Genomic DNA, 22834 nt, shown 5'->3' on the forward strand with positions numbered 1-22834 from the left:
CCAAACTGTTTTCTTGATGTATGGCTAATTGATATATAGTTATTTAATTAGACACAGACTTATCCACTTATTTCATTTTTCCCTAAATTTCATGTAATCTTTCAAATTTAATTATATACACATATTTATCAAATTTTATTGATTTATAATTATGTAGTTACTTATATACTAAACCTTATATGGACCATGTCTTATTCATCTTAGGACATATAGAGATGATCACAGTTGTTTCTATATATTATATACTGTTATATTTGTTTAAGAAAATAACACATGTTATAACAAGATGTTTGTTAATCTCTAGCAGGTAAGCATTTTGTTGTCTTTCAGTATAAGTATGTGAAGGGATTTGAAAGAACTGAAATAGAAAAACACTGAAAAAGATTATTGCCAAATAATCAAAAATTACCAAAAGTTGCTTGAGGTAATTGTTCCTAAATATTTTAATCTCATTATGTGCAGCTCCATTCCTGTCTTCTCTCACCCTCTTTGACTTTTCTGGTTTTAAAAAGATATTTCTACATTAACAGCAAAATGTCTCTCTGCTCAAAGTTATGATTATATAACCAATAACAGATGGAATAACTAAAGATATAAGCAAGTTATACATATTAAATTGAGAATATTTAGGAGATTGCAAGACAACATACAAAGGTGGATCTTACGTTGCCTGTTGTGGGAGGTATTGATAGATTTTAGAAAAGGAAATTTCAGGAAACATAACCAAAAGTATGAAGACAGATATTTGTGAAAAATATGAAACAATCTGTTGTTATAGAGAAACTTTTAAGAAAACTAAATAGATACATTGATTGCAGCTATGGGTAATAAGTGGGGAGCTCACATTTAATAAATAAACACTCAGTACATTTCATGAGCATGAAAGAGAAGACAGAATGTTTGAGAAAAATTTTACTGTGAAAATGGTTATAAGAAATTGATTAAAAACACTAGAGATAAAATGACCAATAAAGAAGTTATAATAATCTACATGTGAAGTAATGAAGACCTGAACAAAAACAGAGATCATGAAAATAGTGAGAAGTTTTGAATATGAGACATTTTAGAGAAAACATTGGTAAATCTCAACAGATTGAGTATAGAGTGGTGCCAAGGAAATGGGGGAGTCAAATAGAACTCCAGGGTCACTAGATTAATGGTATTTTCAATAGTAAAAAAGCAGATTTAGCAAAGTGGCCTATTTGGAGGTAGCCTGTAATTGCTTCATTCAACTGACTTTAATTGATGGCCAGCTGTGCCAAAGCTCTCTGATATCATTCTGGAAATCGCTGAGTTTAAACAAAGAACCAATATCCACCCTCAAGGAATTTACTGTCCCAGAAAGAGGCTAAGGCAGATTTTCCAACTCACCAATATATAAAGGAGAGTTTTCAGATTTGGCAAAATCTTCTATGTAGGAAATGCCCAAAGGCATGATGGGAGTTTCACCAATTCCACGTATAATATTTCCAACCAGTACATACACCCACATTAATGATTTAACTTCCTTCACACACTCTGCATCAAAAGCAAAAAAGACATGGCATTAGTGTTTTGATAGTGAAGTATCAGCAATACTTAATTCGAAGTTTTTGGTAAGCATTTCACAGTTCTTATGTGAGCATGGCACCTTGCCAACAATGCACGTTACTATCCTGGCCGTGACTCACTCATCGGGCCAGTCCTCTTGCATTGTCGGGCACAGTCTTAGGTATGGCCGACAGTCAGCGGTGTGCTGGGGCCCATTTCTACTGCGCTGGGAGAGCTGAGTATACGCATCTCTTCCCAGTTCGGTGTTTAGTGATAACTTATGGGAAGTTTGATGGGGGTATTTATACCACTGACAAACACTGAAACTCAGGGCTTTTCTTTTCCCTGCAGAGAGCTAATTTACCACCAACTACTTAACTCAGTTAGCTGCTATAAGTGCTTTCCTATTTATATACCAACTTCGGAAATAGGGAAAAAAACCGTAAATATCCTTCCCTAGAACTGACACTGTATTTATAAGATTTGAATGAGTCTCACTGAATTTTGAATTCTCTGCAGTTCTAATTGCTTTATAGAAACTAAAAATATTTCACATTTTCCCTATAGAGCCTAGTATATACTGTTACCACCGAATAACTTTTTAAAAAAAATTGGAGTATAGTGACTTACACTATTATTTTAGTTTCAGGTGTACGACACAGTGATTCAATATTTTTTAGATTATACTCCGTGTAAAGTTATTATAAGATGTGGGCTATATTCCCTGTGTTGCACATTACATTCTTTGATCTTATTTATTTTATACCTAGTAGTTTGTACCTCTAAACCCCCTTCCCCTTTTTTCCCCCTCCCACCCCTCTCCCCACTGGTAACCACTAGTTTGTTCTCTGTATCTGTGAGTCCATTTCTGTTTTGTTATACTCATTCACTTGTTTTATTTTTTTACATTCCACATAAAAGTGAAAACATACAGTATTTCTCTTTCTCTGACTTATTTCACAAAGCATAATCCTCTCCATGTTCATATACGTTGTTGCAAATGGAAAAATTTCATTCTTTTATATGGCTGAGTAATATTCCTGTGTGTGTGTGTGTGTGTGTGTGTGTGTGTGTGTATGTGTGTTACATCTTCTTTATTCATTCATCTATTGATAGACACTTAGGTTACCTCCATATCTTGGCTATTATAAACATGCCACTATGAACATTGGAGTGCATATATCTTTCTGAATTAGTGTTTTTGTTTTCTTCAGATATATATCCAGGAGAAGAACTGCTAGATCGTATGGTAGTTCTAATCTGAATTTTCTGAGGACCCTCCACACTGTTTTCCACAGTGGCTGCACAAATTTACATTCCCAGCAACAGGGTACAAGGGTTGCCTTTCCTCCACATCCTAGCCAACACTTGTTATTTTTTGTCTTTTTGATGCCAGCCATACTGGCAGGTGTGAAATGGTATCTCATTGTGGTTTTTGATTTGCATTTCCCGGATGATTAGTAAGCTGCACCACCCACAGATGTGAGGGTCCTGAGCACAGCTGGGTCTGGAAATTTCTTGTGAGGCCATCTCACAGTCATTCTCCATTCAGAAAAGTCATAGTCTCCATTTCTGGGTATTCACATTTTTATCTATGGTGAGCACAATTATTTGTGTCTAGAGATCATAGGCAAACCCGAAGTTTCCTTTAGGGCAAAACTGAAAATATCAGGTTATCAAGGAACCAACACATTTTCCTGGAGATACACCAGACTGGGAAGGCTTTGTTTATCTACTACAATGCACATTAAAAGAAATAGGAAATAAGACTTGAGTTAGTTTTGGCAAAAGCCAGCTCAAGGAGAGAACACAGGCCCTTGTTGATGTCCCAGTTTTCCTTTGTTTCCCCAGGAGTTTCCTTTGGGTTAGAATTTCTGAGGCAGTTATTCTTAAATTCTTTTAAACTATTTTGGTTCCCTCTGATTCCATGCTGGCAGTGAAAGCCCCAAACTTGGGGACCATCGTAGCTTCCAGTAATACGAATCCAGCATAGAAATGTCCCTGGCACAGGAGAGAAAAATGTTCTGGTCTGAGGTAAATCAACAGGGTCACCTCCAGACTAAGTATTACAATATTATATAGGTTCCCCCAGCAGACGAAGGGGCGGAGGCAGGAATGTTGGCGCTGGGACGGCAGGAAGCTGGAAGAGGTACCACTGTTGTGTTCTACTGTGAAGTAGCATCTCAGGTAAAGAGGGAGAAGTGGGGCAGAAAGACAAGTTCCTAGTTCAGCAGAAAGAGAGGAGAGCAAATCAGAACTCCAGCATCCTCGCCTGCTTTCTCTGCTATAGAATGTCAGTCATATGACACAAATTGTTTGAACTTTGTTTCTGCATCAATTTCCTGTCTTGATAATTGTATAGACCAGATAATCAGCAGAGACCCATCCTTCTAAAATACTTTCCTCTGTGGAATTAACTCCGCAGTGGTCCTTGGATGGGTGTCTTTGACTTATTTTTAAATGACCGTTTAAAAAAGTAGACAAGGCAATCTTTATAAGTACATTCAAATAAAGAGGAATAACATTCTGTGTTATTCGCCATTCCTATTTCCCCACCACGATCGCCTCTAAAATCCCTGAGGGAAAAAAGTATGTTTTTGTTTATTTACGTTACTTAACCAAACCCAACAAGTCATTCAGAGCCCCTCCACAGAAAGTGTTGAGTTACAAATCAACTAAAGCCGAAAAATGAAGTAGGCAGACAACCTGGATTCTCTGTTGGTTTGAAAATCTTCTGGGTTCCATTTTCCATACACAAGAAACTCTTTGAGGACAAATTGTCTGCAACTGAAACTGTAGATTCATATTCATATCTGTTTGAACAGAGGGAAGACATGTTTATGTCAGGGAGCCAACGAGGACAGTGTGAACATTGTGAAGACATTAACTCCTGCTTCGCTTAAGACACAACAGCCAAACCCAGTAAAGCGGACATCTTTCCATCTTTGCCACCTAATCACCAGAGATTGTCATCATCAACAGTAAACTTGCCACTCACTGTAAATGTGCTATTCATTGACCACTTGCTTTTAATTATCTATATCTGTATGACCTACCTTTTAGATTATATACTATCAAACTTCTGTGCTATTTTAGGTGATTGTTTCCTGGAAATAATTACTGTGGGATAAGGAACAAAAACTAAGAAAAATAATAGACTCTACAAAGTATAATTAAGAAGATAAAGGCTTCGGGGGAAAAACAACACAACAAAACAGCTCTCCAACGTGGGCTTCTCTGAGGTTTGCTCATAAAGAAATATACCCCCACTTTCTGAGAATTCAGACAATAATCGCTTCACGCATTCATCGGTCCTCAAGAAAAACAAGACATCTGCCCATCGTAATGAGAGACTTCTGGAAACTCAAACACTGTGACAGTGCCATGTGATGACTTTCTCTCTTCTCATAAGAACAAAAGGGTTAACAGGTTGTGACTATGTACCTTAGGTAAATTACCACAAAATTCATATGCCCTTTCTCAGAAGGTAAATTACAAGCTGCAATAATGGAAGAAAATTGGCCCAGATAAGTCTCTCTTTGTTAGAAATTATGCTAGCTTGGTTTCTATATTTCTATTAGATAAGAAAAAGCCAAACAAAACAAAACAAAACAAAACACACACACACAAAACCAAAAAAACCTAGCCCTTCTGAGTTCCAAATGATCTAAAGGATATTATGCTTGGAGGTCACTAATAGTTCTAATTTCTGTGCAATAGAGCATAATATAAAGGGTCAAAATAACTTCCCCTTAGAGCAACTGCCCAGTCATGCCCATACAGTTCGGCTGTGAAGTGTGGACAAGACGTCCATCTCCATACCTATGATCCCATGAGATATGCCAGCTTCAGACAAAAAATATAACACCTTTGGCAGAGGGTAGAAAAAAGATAAAGAACAGCTGAATATTACTTGATGTTGTCTTAGGATAGGAAATAAAAAAGACGGTAATAACTCCTTGCCTGGAAACTTCTGATTGCTTCAGAAATACCTAAGAAGATAACATATCTTTTTCATTTAATTTATCCATTAAAGCCCAATAACTCATTCGAAGTCCATTCATCCCCAAACTATCAGCAAAATGACAGTTCATGGATTTTAAAATGGAAAAGGAAAAGGCTTACAAGGGTATTAAGCAAGAGAAAAATCTATGTATTTAAAAGTGAGGTTCCCACTCCCACCTGGCTGGTAGCTAAGTTTCCACGTCTCAGGCAACAGATTGGAGAATCCCTGCCTGGGATAACTGACACGTGATGGGCAGTTCCGCACCATCTATAAATTATCCAGTCCCTGTGCTGTGAAGAAGTCCTCCATTAACCAAGTCCCACACATGTTAGCTTGGTGTTGTTATTCCTCTCTCTTAAATGTGAAGAGCTAATCAAGAACCATGGGATACACGAAGGAAGCCTATCACATAAAGAGAGACAAAGCAGATTAAAAAAACCATACACTTGAAGGAGACAGAGACATGATGACAGATGAAAAAATGTAGCTGGAAAAAGACATTGCATTCTTGAAATAAGCAAGATGTTCCTTACAAAGATACAATCAAGGAACAAGAGTTCTTGAAAATTAAAAATATGATAGCAAAAATTAGAAATCCATTCAAAGGTTTGGAAGATAAAGTTAAAGAAATCTCCCCTTCCAAAATAACAAGAAGACAAAGAGATACAAAATTAGCTAGAAACGATGAGAAAAATGGAAGTTTAATTCAGGATGTAACAACATTCAAGAACTAGTCAAAGTTCTAGAAAGAAAGAATAGAAGGGGAGAGGTGGATGGATATTATCAAAGAAAGAATACAAGGAACTTTTACAAATGTTTTTACATTTTACAAACTTTTACAAACATTTTACAAATGTCTGATTGAAGGCACCTAGTAAAACAGAGCAAAAGGATTTATACCAAGACAGTTATAAAAATTCAGACTCTGGAGTTTAAAGAAAACCCCAATATCTCTCAGAGAAAAGAAACCTGTCACAAGGGTTAGGATGACATAAGATTTTCAACAGTAACACTAGAAGCTAGAAAACACATGGGAACAATGTCTTAATTCCTACAAAAAACACGTCAAACTAGACCTTTATACCAGTCAAACTATCAACCAAGTATGGGATAGAAGAGGAATACTTTCAGATGTTCAAGGTCTTAAACCTTTTAATTCCCTTACACACTTTCTCAGAAACCTATTAGATTATGTTTTCCGCAGAAAGGAGTAAGAGTAAAAAGGAAAGCAGAAGATGTGATACCCAGGAAATAAGTTACTGAATGGAAGAAAGAGGCAAAAAAAAAAAAAAAAAAAAAATCCCAAGGAGAAGGATGAGTGAAAATTTCAAGGAAGCAGCCCTGCGGGGGCCTGGAGGGCTCCCAGTTCAGATGGCAGATGGAGAATTGATGGTGAAATGGAGAATTGATGGAGAGGTATCTCAAAGACAAAGGTGAACCCTTTGAAATAATATATGAGGATATTGAAAAGACATTGCCCTACCAGTAGAGAGTTTGGTGATGATTAGTAAGAAATAAAAAGGAAATGAATCAAATAAAAAAGTGAGGCAATATTAAACCCAAGGAAAATAAAAAGTAAAATAAGAAAGGAATAATAACAGCATGGTTCAGCTGAAATATGAAATGTATTTATGTAGTCATACACATGGGATAGTAAATATGATTTTATAGTAGGAAGTCAATATATATATAACATAACACTAAAGCACCGAAAACGAAAAGAGTTAACATTTACTTAGAAAAATGGAAACAAATAGTTGAAGAAAGATCTAAAAGGGCTGGGGGGCCTCTGGAAAGCCATAATACGAGCAATATCGAAGGAGCAGGGGTAAACTCTTTTTTTCTTTCCATGTAAGTCTTTAGTATAATTTTATTTTTTACAGATTTGCACACATACTACTTTTGTAAAAACTAAAAATCAACCTTCAGACAGGTCTGTCTCTTGATGACCTCTAATTAAACAGAAATTCAACTATAATTAGAAGTTTCTAATTAATCCTTAGAAAGGGGTAATCCTAAATTTTGCCTGGTCCTAATCTTTTCATCAGATCAACTCCATGAAAGACTTGTCCTAAATCCCTGTTTTGTAAAATTGACCTGTAAGTGGGGACCAGACAGCCAAGAGCAGAAAACAGGCGTGTGCAACAGAACCTGTGCCTGGCAGTTCCCCTTACAGTGCTCAGTGCCTTTAGAAGCATCGTTTCTAGAAAGGAAATCCAAGCTTCGTTTCCTGCAGCTGAAAGCTGAACCTAAAAAGTCATCAGAAACTGCGCTACTTACCGGTTCATGAGGAAATGAGGTAGTGACTGTAAGAAACACCCTAGGCCCATAACCACACATCCAACACCAATCATTATGGGTCTATGCAGTTTAGTTCCAAAGTAACTCACAAATATAATCAACAAAAGATTTCCTAGGGAAAAATTGAGATGAAAAGATGAATATTTCAGTTAAATGTGAGCAAAGTCTGAATTAACAGCCTCACCCAATCATTTGCCATCGAGCATTTATTGCATTAATAAATATCTTAAATACTGGGACTGGTGCTAGGAGGGGCATGAAATAATAAATGAATAAGACACAGCTCCTGCCCTGAAAGGAGGCTCTGTTTCACAGTGTCTTTTAACAGGGATTCTTGACTTGTAATCTACAAATCCCGAAGAAGCCCATGGACAGAAACCAGGCATTCTATGAACTTGAATGAGAAACAAAAATTGCATCTGTATTTTCACTGACTTTATTAAATATTAGTGTTTTCTTTGACAGTGAAAGAAGACACAAACTATGGTAGTATTAATGGTACCTACGATTTTTTTTCACCAATTATCACCAATACAAGTTACAGATATTTGCACAGGACATTACAGTTGCTTCAGATACCTCAAAATATTATTGACACTGATGATGACTTCAAAATTGGTGGAGATATTGTTACTTATTGTGTTGGTAAAAAGTACAAAAATTAGGGGGAGGGGTATATATAGCTCAGTGGTAGAGCGCATGCTTAGCATGGCCAAGGTCCTGGGTTCAATCCCCAGTACCTCCACTGACAAAAAAAAAAGTACAAAAATTATTATATGACAAGTTGTTTTTAATATTTTGCTAATTTACTTAAACATAACTGGCTTCCTTTGTAACCATATGGCTTTCATTTTATACAATTAAAATATTATCCTGAGATCATCTGGTACCAGATTGCCAAAGAGGTCCTTGGCACAGGAATATTAATAACTTCTGACAATCTCTTAGCGACTCTCTGTTGCCCAGAGGATAAAAAGTAAGTTCCACAGCCAGCACTCAAAGCTCTCCATAGCCCATCTCTCACCCTTGCCCATTTCTCCATTCTTGAATCCTAATAATTCCCACCTTAAGCTTGGCCGGTCGATAATACTGGGTTGAATCTTGCGCCCCGCACGAGCTACCATGCTGTTTCATCCTTATGCTTCTTCTTCTATTGGAATTCTCTTCACCCTCATCTAACCCTGTTTGTTCATCTGAAAAATTTGTACTTATCTTTCAAGAGACTGCCTCCCCTAAGTGAGGTTGTGTCCCTCCTCTGTGTTTCTATAGGACCTTGCATATATCTGTGTCACCAACCTGACTACATTCAATGACAGTTATTTTGCATCTGTGCTCTCTGTTAGACTGGACCGAGCAGCACCTGTTTCCGCTTTGTCTCTGCTCAGTCCTAGTTTTTCTTTCAGATCCTGATTAAAAATATTAAAGGCAATTTTCACCTCGAAGGAAGTAAAAACCATTACAAAACTATAAAGGAGTAGCTTTCATGTTTTTATGCTGCTTTGTTCACAGGAGAAATCTTTCCCTTCCTCGTTCCTTCTCTCTGTCCTCGCATCCTCCCAGTCAGCCACAGAAATCAGAGCCTGAGGACAGACTTTATTCTTCCCTAAAAGCTGTTTCTGAAATAAATTCAGGAAGATGCAAAAGCAGTGTCTTCCTTCCTCTGCACTCAGACTAGAGAATTGTCAGCCTCCCAGAAACAAAAAGAGAGAAAATATATTCGCTTTTTCTTTTAGAAAATAGATCCCTTTGTTTTCCATGATATACTTTAAATACAAAGATAAAGCCCTAAAGGTTATCAAATAATAGATTAAATATAAGTACTCTAAATACTCTGCTACTCATGCTAGCTAACTGAAAAAAAACCTATTAAAATAAAAAGAAATTGTTTAATTTTAGAATACAAAGTCCTGTGATAACACACATGACAATGTTTAAGTGTTATTTGGGGATAATATTTAAATGAATTGTTTCTAAGCATATTCCAAAGTGAGCTAGGCTATTTCAGAAAACATATTCAGTCAGATTAAATGGCCTAAAACAGCAAATAAAGAGAATAAAACTCAGACTCGCTCCATTGATAAAATAATATATAAGAAGAACGTAACGCAAGAATAATTCATTACCAATCTCAAAGCTGCCATTTATAAATCCGACTAGGGATGTTGGGATGTTGAATTGTCTCTCTATTTGTGTGAGCATGGAATTCATAAAAGATCCAGATAGTGTTTTGGATACATATGCACATGTTATTGCCAACAGAAACATCTGGGGAGAAAAAAGGTATAAGAAAACATATGAGAAATTTATTCTTAAGTTGTATAATTGTCACCTTTGGATGAAATATCTTCTACCACAGGACCGATCGTCTCCAATTCAAGTACCTCTTGCATTTTCAAGAAGCTTTTAAAGGTAACCTTGACCACTCACTCCTTATCTTCCCACCCTGCTGTGTGCCTGCCTCTATGACAGCCTTCAGCACACACTTCATTTACGTGTTTGGATGCCTAAAACCTCCTCCTTCACTAGGCTACGAGCACCTTGATAATAGGAACTGTATGTAACTTACCTTTGTATCCTTGGTGTCTAGCAAATGCCTTGCTGATAGTAGGCACCCAGGACACCTTTAGTGAATTAATGACAGAGTAACTGTTCAAAAACATCTTAAAGAAATGTTCAGAGCTTTCACTTGAAAGTGAGCTGAATAGAAGATGAAATGCAACAGGATTAAATACACCTAAGTCAAAAGTTATCTGCACCAATTAGTTTGGGGAACTCTGAATAGAAATTTATGTCAAAAAGACCTGGGAAATTTAAATATCAAGCGCAATAGGAGTCAAAACTCACATTGTTATTTGTCTGATGAGACAGTTCAGATATTTCTCTAACTAATTGTCTTTTTACACTAAACATCATTTGTAGAAAATCTGTCATCACACTGTAAATCTTTGCGAAGCACATTGTTGAGAGTAAACAATTTTTTCATGGTTTTATAGTTCAGGTTTTATATGTAAAAGCAAGCAGGGTCTACCACATAAAGTGAAGACCATACTTGAGAGAATGATTTATTTTATGTAATATTTTCAGAAAGGAAACTAGATGAATCATGATCCCAACACTCTTTTCCTGAAACACCTAGATGAGCTGTCTAAACTGTAGGCTTCATTTCACAGAGTGAAAGCAACTAGTGACTATTCTGACTTGGGCTAGAGATGATCAGACTCCTTGTCTAATGCAAAATAATCTCTCTGTTTACAGATCTAGTCCCACCAGCTTTTAACAATGCCCTAGAGTTTGAAGCAAATTTGTTGAATACTTTGATACTTTCTAAAACATTTTGCTTAAGGAGCATATTTCTAGGGCCACATAAACAGAAAAATACAGCTGATTATTAAGCAATTGTCTCTTTTACCTGATAAACTTGTGCTGTCAATATTTTGCCATAGCATTCACGTCAATGTCTAAACCCAACAAACTCCAAAGTAATAATAAAAATAAAATTTAAAGATCAATTCTTTCTAAATAACACCTGACTTGACTTTTCTCCACAAATGCTATTAATAATAGCTAATATTTATTGACCCTTTACAGTTTTCTAGTCATTGTTCCAAGCACGTAAGAAGAAACAAATTCTATGAGATAAGAATATTGTTATTACCTCTTTCAGATGAGAAAATTGAAACACAAAGGGGTTAAGCAACTTGTCCAAGGTCACACAGCAACTAAGTAGTTGAACTTGGCACACACCTAGGAGGCCAGGGCCTCAATCTTTATTTCTAACCTCTTCATTTCAGGAGATGGACGTGAGAATTGAGGGATAATTTCAGGGGAGTTTTGAACAACAGTGTAATTCAAGTAGCATTTCGGGCAAAAGTAATTTTCTACATCTATATCATGATTCTCCACTTTGTACATGCATAGATTTTTCCTACACGTGTATAAACAGAAAAACTTTTGAAGGGAAGAAAATTAGTGGCAGTGTCATAGTTTGGAAACCACCTGCAGGCACTAGCTGTAGAATCAAGACAATTTTCCCCAAGCCCTTGGTTTAAAATACAGATTTTGTTTGAAGGCAAAATGGCTTTGAAGCTCTGCAAAAAGAATTTGCTCTGAAATAGTCAAGAATACCAGAAACACCCAACCAAATGGGCATTTTTCTTATAGAGAATGATTGGTATGTTGCCCAAGCTCTAAGAAAACATTTGTTTTAGTGGGTCATTGTGAGGTCATCACTGCATACAGATCAATAAAGCTTTTGTGTCCAATGAACCATTTTCCAGGAGTGACCTCCACACTCCTCTGACCTAGAAGCCCCAGAAGGGTAAGAAATAAACTGGCCTTTGATTCAGGAAAAACAAGTCCTGCTCTAATATAATGTGTGCTTGAAAATGTTTACGACCCCGTCTTCCATTTAAATCCCCACAAAACTATTTCTGATTAAATTGCCTGAATCAATAATCCTACTTAGACACACTCTCAGTTACAAACCAACTTCATTAAAGCAAGAAATTATCGATGTATCAGGCCTTAGGACATCAATATTAGATCACTACATGAGGATATGAACAACTTTACAAGGTCTAAGTTTAAAAAATTTATATATATATGGTACAATACATTTATCCACACAAAGCAAGTCCATACCTTCAGCTTGGAAAGACATCTTATTCTATGAGTTTCAATTCTTTTCTCAGTTTCTCCCATGTTGCTCTTCCAAGTGTTCCAAGATATTTATGTTTTAAATCTTGATATTTCTTAGTTCTATTCTTTTAAGGAGACAAAAATCTATTAAATTTCTGACAAAATCATAAATAGTCATTCTTCTGAAGAAAATACTAAGTTTGAAGAACAGAATCAGAATCCATTGTATTACAAAAATACCTAGGAAGCTTCTGATTGAGATCTCGAAAGCAATGACGTTGGAGAAGATTTAGTTGTTAATTTTCCATTGAAAAAGTTACATCAAATCACTGTAGTTACTCTTTAGTGAGATTAAAGATTAGAATAATTTGTTATGGTCCCCTTGCAAAATAATGGCCACGTGGTTGAAACAAAGGTTTCATTTCTTTAGCCAAAACAAATAAAATCAAAGTGAACTCCTTGGACTTACATGAAAATGCTGCTTTTAAGAACACACAGACTTTGATTTGTGTTTGTGCTAAAAAATCTGCTTTAGCCAGCCTACCAAGGATCAAAAATCTCTATTTGGCCAGGTTCCCTCTTCGAGTTCTTTGCGTTCCAAGACTTCCCTGGAGTCTCAGGAAGGGAAACACTTTCTGGGGCACTGCTGATTCACGGAAACCTGGGGAGACAAGGAATTTTAATCATGGAAATTGCCTAAGTGAAAATAACAAATACATCTACGATCTGGAAAAGAATCCTACAGCTGCAAGTTAAGATGTAGGTTTAGGAGAAGATCAAACACATAAGAAGAAATCCATATGTATATCCACATATAATAAATGCAGATATATGTGTATCTATATATACAGGCACACATTTTATATGTAAATCAAAAAGATGACTTAAACTCTATTAAATTCTACTAACCCCTTGTCAAAGATTTTTGTCAATTTTGTGTCTTGAAACTAGGGCAATATTTTGTACCAAAACCAAAGTATTTCACTCTGACAATATTTATTCTAGTAAATCTACTTCAAGTTGCCAGATGCTATTTTAACAGTATCTCTGGCGTTAATTTATTAAAATCTTCTGAATGACATCTATTCGACAACATTCTGAATGGCACTTAATTCTTAGAAATCTGAATCCCACTACCCTACACACAAATAAGGCAATAGCCATGGAACGATGATGTATGAGCTTAGTTCTTTTCACTCACTCTCTCACGAAAACAACAGATATTTATCAAAAGTCTACTATGTGCCAGTCATTGAAAGGATTTCAGCAGTGACCAAGGCAGACACGTTATCCTAAAGACAATATTAACCAGGTTGGGAAGTATAAGGCTCTGCGGAAAGTCCTTGGACCCAGATCCCAAGGAACTTAACACTTTCATTGGGAAAGGTAAAACCTTTCAAGAAAACACATTGGAGTAGAACTAGACAGTTTATGATCAAATACAAATTGGTCCGGTAGGTAGGTGGTGAAAAAAATTCAGAGGTCATGGATGGAGATTATTAGAGACATGCTTGGCAATTCTGAATGGCCGTAGGAATGAACTTATCCTGAAAGAAATCCCTCAGATAAAATTCCAAGCAACCTTAACTGTAGTGCAAATACATGACACTGGGTTTGGAAAAACTCATAGAATGGGACCATTTTGCAAAAGAGTGGGGAGAGCTATTCTTTGGTCTCCATCTGTAGTGCATCTGCTTTTATCATAAACCCCTCAATAGCCCCCATTTCTCCTTCTCATACATTTTAGGACCCAATCCCTCTCCACTATCCTTCTTTCCTTTTATCCCTCCTTGCTGGTATTTTGATATATTGAAGCTCAGTATAGTCACCCAATCAAACAAAGAGAGAGGGAGAGAACTTAATCCTTTTTGTATCAAAGTTGACTTCATTCTTCTCAGTGGCTACAAACAAGACTATTCAAAATGCCTAGTTTTTCCACATAGCTGAGGGGGCCCAGAGGGTGGAGTTGGTAACACAGAAAATCACCACGTAGGCAAATTGTTGTTCCTTCTATGCTTTGTGATACTGTGCAGGTTTTATCATCATGCCTCAAAGATTTGTTTCAAAATGTGTTTACAGCCTTGAAAGAAGTTTTATAAACAACTGTCTTGACTGGCGTAAAATGTATTGTTAAAAGCTAAGCACTTGGAAAGAATGTGATCCAATTAACCTTAAATGTTCCCTAATTTGCCAGCTTGTACTGTGAAAACATTTCAGCTTTTCAGACACTTTTTTTTTAATGGAAGAAAATCAATAAATGAATGAATAAGTTCTATTCTTTTTATTTAACAAAATTTGTAAATACCCATAGTGAACGTCACAATCACCTTTCAGGACTTGGGCCCCAAATCAGAGAATGCACCCGTTGTTCCTTTAGATCCTCAAGGCCGGGCTAGCGCCAGGCGTGTGAACAGTCCCCCTTTGTTAGTCCCCCTTGTTTACACGGTGACTTCTGCTCCCAGGACCACAGCATCACTGACAACTCCCCATCAGTCACCACTGCTAATGAAAACGCCTTGCTGGAGTTTTATTAAGCGGAGAATCACTTTACGTCTCTAATGCCTTCTCGGCATTCACATGGGGGCAGGCCATTCTTCAGGACCTTACTTCGCACAAACGTACTTGAGTTTCTTGCAGGTCTGCTGGTCACGACTCTGCTTTTGGTTTTTGTTTTTATTTTTGTTCTAGCTGGTAAAGCACATTACAGAATGGTTAACTCTCTGCACATTTTGGGCCAGTGGATTCCTAGAACTTTTTCATCCTGCCCGACTGAAACTCTGTACCCACCGAATAGCAACACTCTGGGGTCTGAGACACCTCTTGGTTTCTAGCCCTGAATGGCATGTCTCAACCACAAGAGAATACAATTTTTGGTAAAACTAACAAAAGGTCTTCTTGTGTTCTCTCCCCGGTGGTAAATACATAGACATAGCTTATTTTACTCTAAGTCATCTGGGAAAAAAAGCCATACATTTAATCTTATATTATTATATACTATTGAATTAACAAAATAAAGGCTTTATCGTGGCAAAAACTCGTAGTACATACATGAAGAAGACTTAGGAGAACATCCTTTCCCTGGGACAAAAGAGAGGGTCCCACCAGCAAAAGTCTTACGAAAAATGTTTATTTCCAGAATCCTCAGATGGCTCCCAGCTCTGCAGGAAGAGGACAGGCTCTTGGCTGTATCCAGCAGAAATTATTCAACCAATACCCAGCCAAGAAAGTACGTGCCAAAGCAGCACACGGAGAATCAACAGTGACCCTTTGTTTGATGCCTACCAAGTTATTTTGCTTCTATTTGTTCCTTTTCGTCAGAAACCAAAGGATAAGACAACGGATTCTGCAAATCAGCCTTACAAATGTAGGCATTATTTTAACTCCAAGCTCAGAGACCAGGAATGCATCATTCTAGGAAAACCTAAGGGAGAAACCCACCTGGGCCATAGACTCATACAAAGGATTTTACCACGCAAACAGGGAACGGAACACACAAAAACACAAGCAAAAACCATCATCAACAACCCAGTAATAAAAATACCTACCAGGTTACTTTAGAAAACTTGCTGCCTTGCTCCAGATAATAGACCCAGACATGGAAAAGTCATGCTAAAACCTGACTTCTAAGGAGAAGTCTTTAGGAGAGCTGGTTGTAAATACTGTCACTATTACATCTCATGCTGAGTAACTCTAGAGAATGATTAGATAATTATGGGAGTAGCCAATGTTTTCCACTTTTGCAATTTAAACTGTTTCGTTTTTCAGATTATTATCCTAATTCTTCTCTTCCTTTTGCCTGCATAAGCATTGTTTCAGATACAGAAGCTTGTTCCTTCATTTAATGATGGCAAGTAAATACTGAACTCCTCCTTTTTCTCACAGAGAGAAGACTTTCTCTGTTCATGAAGCTCCCCGAATAACTGAACATCTAGTAAAACGTTCAGAGTTTTTTTTTTTTCCCAACCCAATTGTTTATGAGTGTGTTTATGCATTCACATTAATGAATATAGCAAGACGTTCAGAACTTAAAGCGCAGTTAGCTTGGGTTTAACCTAATTAACTTGTGAGCTGTTTCAACTCTGAGCCTGTTTTTCCTTATCTATGATGCTGGAAGATTTATGCCTACCTTGCAAGACTGTTATGAAGATTGAGTTATAAAATTTCCGTAAGACCCCTAGCATGCTTGCTGGAATGAAACAGTCGGTCTGTAAGTGGAAGTGATTATTATTCATTCATTCCACAAATATTTATTAAGGCTCTACTACATTCCAAGCACAGTAGCTGGTGCTAAGCATACAAAGATAAGTAACACTCGTTCTTGCTCTCAAGCAGTCTCACAAGCTAATGGGAGAGATTGACAATTAAAGACAGTAAGAGCTGGTTAGTCCCATCATGTAGACAATCTGGGCTAAGTAATTAAAATGAGCAATTAATGAAAACTATTTATTTGCAGACTATTCATTTGGAATATCATTTGGATACAGCATAGAGGTTTAAGTACTTGAGCTTTGAAATGAGGCACTACTGATTTGAAAGCCTATTTTTTTTAATTGAGTTATAGTCATTTTACAATGTTGCCATGAAAGCCTATTTTTAAACTAGCTGTGTGGTTTTTGTACAAGTCCCTTAATCTATCCATACAATGAAGATAATCTGTATCTTTATATAAGTCAAGGTCTAGACATGAAAATAGAACCCATGACAGGTAGTTCGATTAGTTAATTATGGGACACCAGTTCTAAAGTTATCAGAAGAGTTAAAAAGCCGAACTGGACAGTGGATAGGCAACACAGAGGTTTCCGCCCGTGGCAAGTCTCTCCCACTCCTAAGGCTGTATCGGAAAGGGAAGAGGGCTGAGCTGCAGGAGCTGGCGACCTCAGGGACACACAGCCACTGCCAGAGGCACCGCTTAAAGGGGGGAGCAGGAAAAATGCCCTGCTTGTTCCCCTCTACCACCCCAGTCTCACACCAAGTCCTATTGACAGTCCAACTGGAAATCAGATGCAAAGGAACCTGGAAAATTTAGTTTTCTGAAGTCAGTCCCTTGGGGGTACAGAGAGGATCAGAGGATGGGAAGGGACAACACAAATGACTGGCACAATCACGATCAGCTGCAGTAAAATTAAATAAGACAACACATGGTAAGTGTGTAAGATGATGCTAATACACAGTGAAGGGTAGCTATTTATGCCATTGGATATTATACCTTTATTCCTTCATGCTCTTAAATTCAGGAGATTTCACTAGTTGGCCTAGTTGACTAGCTCTTGATATTACATATGCAGACCCTGTGATCTCCATGTGTTACCAAGTGAGACTTTGTCATCCAATCAATCAATTTTAATGGATTCATATATATTAACCAACTACTTTTGCATCAGGTAAACCCAGCCATTGAACCCTTCACTCAGCAAGGTATATCCAGCTTCCTTACTTAAGTTATGTGTGGGGAAAATGTCCAAAGAAATCCGGGACATATAGTCTGAATTACCACCAAGTCCTTAGTTAGAATGCTTTAAGGAGCAGAGCAAACACAATATATTAAAGTCAGAGGGTAAAACCTCTTCATGGAGGACGGAGAAAAAGGCAAAAGGATACTGTTATTATTCCTCATTCTTGTTATTTCTTTCTATGTAGATGGAATTCCATTAGCACCACATGTCCTTCCTCTCCCTGTCCTCACTCACTCCGTGTGGAGGAGGCTGACATGGTCTGATGACTACATGGGGAAGTCTACCTGTCTGGAAGTTAACTATAAAAAAGCCTGCCTGCCAACAGAAACGAGCCACATTCTCTCACATCGGCTTGTTTAGTGCTAACAGTGATATTTTGGACTCTGTGTAATACTTCTCTGTTTTATTTTTCAACTTACTCACAGTTAAAATAGAAGGAACAGAACTGGTATTTATTGGTATCTATTTATTGGACATTCTCAAAGACCCTGACATACAGGAAAATCATGAAGAAGCAGATTGTCCTGAAGGGCTAAGACCAGGTTGGAAAAACACAAGCTCTATTATAGTATATACAATGTGATGGTATTTTCGGTAAAACTGTATGTAATTGGAGATAATAATAAAAATATATAAACATTATATACTACTCTCTATATTCCAGACAGAGTTTTAGAAGCTTTACAGATGTCAATCCATTTAGTTATCACAAAACTTTATGACATAAATAATATCATCCTGACTTTGAAGATGTGGGAATTAAAGCACAGAGAGGTCAAGTAACTTGTGCAAGGTCACACAGCTTGTAAGTGTCAGATGTTTCTTCACAATTAGGTTTTGACTACACATTTTGGACAGGAATACCACTGAAGTGATACTATATCCTCCTCAGTGAATTATATTTTGAGACACATGATGTCAGTTTGTTCCAATATTGGAGAATGTTAGCTTTTGTCACATGGTTAAAGTATACCTGCCAGGTTTTTCGGTATGGTTAATATTCTCCTTTTGTAAAAATAGGTAATTTTCATGGAGATGTTTTGAGCCTATATCCTATTTCTCACCAGATCTTAATCCTCTAGTTTTAGTATCCATTGATGATTTCTAATCCTTTTATTCATGTTATATCTATCAGTTGGCATTCTACTTTACAAAAGACTTCCCCTTTCTCTCTCAGTATTTATTTATCCACTTGTTTCAGTATAGAGTTGTGAGTTTTTATTTTTTCAATAGGTTACAATCTATTGTCTGTATTATTTATATTCACGTTTAGATCTTCTAGTAGAAGTCCCTTCAAGCTGGTTCCTATATCCTCCTGATATACCTCCATGTCTAGTAGAAACCTCTTAAAATTTGTGCCTGTGTTCTTCTGATATGTCCCCATCATGGTTTGGCCACTTCCTTACTTTCTGGTTCCTAAAGATGTTCCAGGCTCATTTCCCACTTTCTCTGACACAGCTCTCAAAGTAACCCTTTCTCCAAGAAATCTTGGTTTCTATTGTGGAGAATAATATTTAGAAGCTAAGATGGAGATTTATACAGGCAAACCTAGGAAATACGTGTCTGCATCAACAAATATAGACAGATAATGTAAGTAAATGTAAAAATATTAAATATGAGTTCATACTGATATTTCCAATTCCAGTCCAACACGATCTTCCACTATGACCAACACTTATCCGTAGCGAAATAATCATGAATTTTTTTCCTCTTGGAAAAAAATTTTCCCCTCTATTACCAACTTCATATAATTTTTTATCTCAGATTCTTAGATCAAGAAGATTTTGCTTTTCCCCAGTATATTTGACTCCCAAACCTAACACAATGTCATGTTATCTTTGGATGTATTTGTCAATTAATTCACGCTTACTAATCCAAAGTAAAACTAAACTTCAAAAAGTACTTGCCACATTTTTAATTTTTATCCAGGGATTACTATCCAAAATCTATTTGCAGTTGACGAGATTTGCGCACATCTGTCTGTTCTGATCACCCTTTGTCCTCTGGCGAATTGCCTCTGTGTTCTCTACTAAGCTGAAGCAATGGGAAGCCTTTATTGTACTTATTTTTCATGGTGGTTGGTTTTTGTATTTTTTTTTGTATTGTTTTGTAAGTTTTTATATTTTCCTATTTTTTTTTTTTTCTTTTTGCTAGAGGGTTAGCTTCTTGGGTCCAAGACAAACATTCTCCCTCCATTCAGCAGAAATGTAGAGTCTGCTATAACTCTCCCTCCAACTATTAAACACCCTCCCCAGAGATAGCAATGAGTAGCTTTGCTGTTTAACTTTTTCTCACTTACTATTGAGATTGACTATGCACATTTGTACGAGTCTTCATATGTTCATGTAGATAGTCTTTGTATGAGGAAGGGTATGTGGCGTACTTTAAAGAAAGCAAAGTTGACTGGAAGCTGAGGAAATTTTGAGGTGAGAGGAAGTTAAGAGAATCTGTGTAGAATGATTACCACATTCTCACGAGGAAGGCAAGTTCATCAGGAGAAAGAGGAGTGTCAGGGAGGTGTTAGAAGACCTCAGTTGAATGCAAAAAGTTAAAAATAGTCAGCATGGAGATTAAAACAGGAAGTTAAGTGGAAGTGAGTAAAAGAAAGGACTGGTAAATAGCACTGATTGCTTGACTGCATCAGACTGGATGATATGAACTTGTACAGAATATCATCAGTATCATTATGTGATTTTATGCTGGAAACATTCGATGGCAAGAGAAAAGGGGGGAGATAAATAGATGTATGTATTTACTTAGACTTTGAAATTGGCTATTTTGATTCAGCAGTGTGTTAAAGGAATAAAGGAATCTAGGAGGCCAATAAATATAGAATTGAAGTTATAGACCATGAAGTCAAGGTTGAGTACAGAAGGAAAGGAAGAATAAGGAAGTAACAGACTAAAGCCACGGGGAATGCCGTGTTACCAGTAATGTGATACAGGTGAAAAGTTGATTAATTGAAAAGGTTAGCGAGTTAGGCAAATAAAATATTACTGTTAAAGCAAAAAAAAAAAAAAAATTCAGATGCATTTCCTGGTGGAAGATACCAGATGAGGAGTAGTTTTTTGAGGTGACAAGACCACGTGGAACAGCCAGACATGTGGGTTGTTGATCTGAGGGTGGAAGTGAAAATAACTGAAATGGAGAAAGGCAATGCCAATGTTTGAATAGTTGATCCACAAGTGTGTGAACTTTACCCAGGCTACGCAAAAAAGTTTTCAGATATATTGCTCCTGAAAATTCCTGATACATTTTATAATTAGTATTTGGCAAGATTGTGAGTTCTGCCATTAAAAAAAAAAATTTCCCATAGCCAACATCTCAAAACAATCTATATCTGTTTTGCGCTTTCCTTTATGACACACCTCTTATATATAAAGTTTCATCGAGGTTTAATATTGGCAAGGGTTAAGCTAGCATGCTTCTAGAGTGTCTCTTGGAAGTTTGAAAAATTGATAGTCCACACTAAGTGAAATAGAAATTCCAGAACTTCCATGGGAGATGCTAGAAGAGATGAAAAAGGTCAAAGAAGTGGGTGTACTCAAGTAGATACAGCACATAAGGTCAAACCCCCCAGCAGTCATCTGTGTTTCATAGGAGAGCCCCGAGAATGCTCCATGTGCCAGAGCAATAAGGATTTCACTGGTAAGCATTTTTGAGAACCCGGGGGATGGCTGCCCTCTGCAGGGCAGGGCTAACATTCAGAGATACTCTTACAGAACAGGGCTCTCCAAGAGCAAAGGGGATGAAAAGGATCCAAAACAACAGAGGCCAGCTGGTAGCATTTAAATACCCGAAGCAAATTGGGTATAGTTACTGTAATGAGCATCAAGGTTGGGGTAATAACCAGCGGTATCTGAACTACAGGAAGTTACGGGAATGGTTAATAGAATGTGACAACCCTAGGGGCATTGGAGGTAGATAATCAACAAGGATATGACTCAACCTTCACAACCAAAAGGAATCAAGGGTGGAGTACCAGGGGGCTGAGAGCAGCCATGCCTAGCAAAACGTTGTAATAGCTTATTCAATTTCCCTAGCTGAGCCATTTTTTCAGATTGGAAAGCATTGGCTAAGGGAGAGGCCAGGTCCCCAGGAGAAAGGGCACATGATATCTTCATAAGTATATTGGTTTCCACCAGTCCTTGCTCAGAGAGCTCTCTGGTCATTTACTAGGGCAACCTTACACTGGGGACAGTTCAAGGACTAGGATATAGAGTCTGAGTTGACATGGGTACCTCATCATCATAGTCATCACAGACCTCCTGTTAGTCTGAGGCCATATGAGGGCAGATAATAAATGGAGTCCGAGTGCAGGTCTGGCTCACAGTAGGTCCACATGCACACTCATGGTTATTTTTTGGGTCCCCAATAACTAGAACAGACATTCTTGGTAAATGGTAGAACCTCCACCTTTGTTCCTTGGCTTGTGGGGTAAGAACTATCATAATGATCTATGGAGGACCAAAGGATGCAGAACTCCTTTCCTATGCCCCATTTAACACACCGCTCTGGCTCTACAGTAAATAGACAGATCCTGGAAGATGACAGGACATTGTCACAAATTCAGACTAGCAGGAACACCATTTGTAGTTGCTGTGCAAGATGTGACATCTTTTCTAGGGACAATTGACACGGTCTCCGGTGCATGTTATCCATGTATGTTATGCAACCATTTACCGGTAAAGTGTATTCTTTTCTAACTTTATCAAAGAAAAGAACCAGATGATGCTCATATTTCCGTGGGAAGGAAAGCAGTATACATTTACAGAGACAGCCATGGTGGGAAAAGACAATGTGTGAAGATGATGGTAAGATCCAATATAAGAATCACAGAAGAGAACCCCTGGGCTTTTAAATCAAGGCTGCAGCCACCAGGGCCTGGAGACAGTGGACTGACTGC

The 22834-nt window shown here is 37.4% G+C and overlaps 1 protein-coding gene across 5 annotated transcripts in view; it reads right to left on the reverse strand.

The window, feature by feature from the left end:
* The window catches only part of SLCO1A2 (solute carrier organic anion transporter family member 1A2), a 77349-nt gene that overhangs the window by 19613 nt on the left and 34902 nt on the right, over window positions 1-22834 (reverse strand). For 2 of the 5 annotated variants that reach the window (XM_010988832.3, XM_031444008.2), the window contains exons 2-7: window positions 12945-13136; window positions 12479-12600; window positions 9961-10102; window positions 7817-7949; window positions 4237-4343; window positions 1372-1518 (exon numbers count right to left, since the gene is read on the reverse strand). In XM_010988832.3, the coding sequence (XP_010987134.1) occupies window positions 1372-1518; window positions 4237-4343; window positions 7817-7949; window positions 9961-10102; window positions 12479-12538 (589 nt within the window). In that variant the 5' untranslated portion in view covers window positions 12539-12600; window positions 12945-13136. The remainder of the gene's footprint in view (window positions 1-1371; window positions 1519-4236; window positions 4344-7816; window positions 7950-9960; window positions 10103-12478; window positions 12601-12944; window positions 13137-22834) is intronic. The other 3 variants (XM_031444010.2, XM_031444009.2, XM_064479091.1) reach the window with 3 other exon arrangements.

The sequence above is a fragment of the Camelus dromedarius genome, chromosome 25 (assembly GCF_036321535.1).
Source record: "Camelus dromedarius isolate mCamDro1 chromosome 25, mCamDro1.pat, whole genome shotgun sequence".
Classification (NCBI taxonomy): domain Eukaryota; kingdom Metazoa; phylum Chordata; class Mammalia; order Artiodactyla; family Camelidae; genus Camelus; species Camelus dromedarius.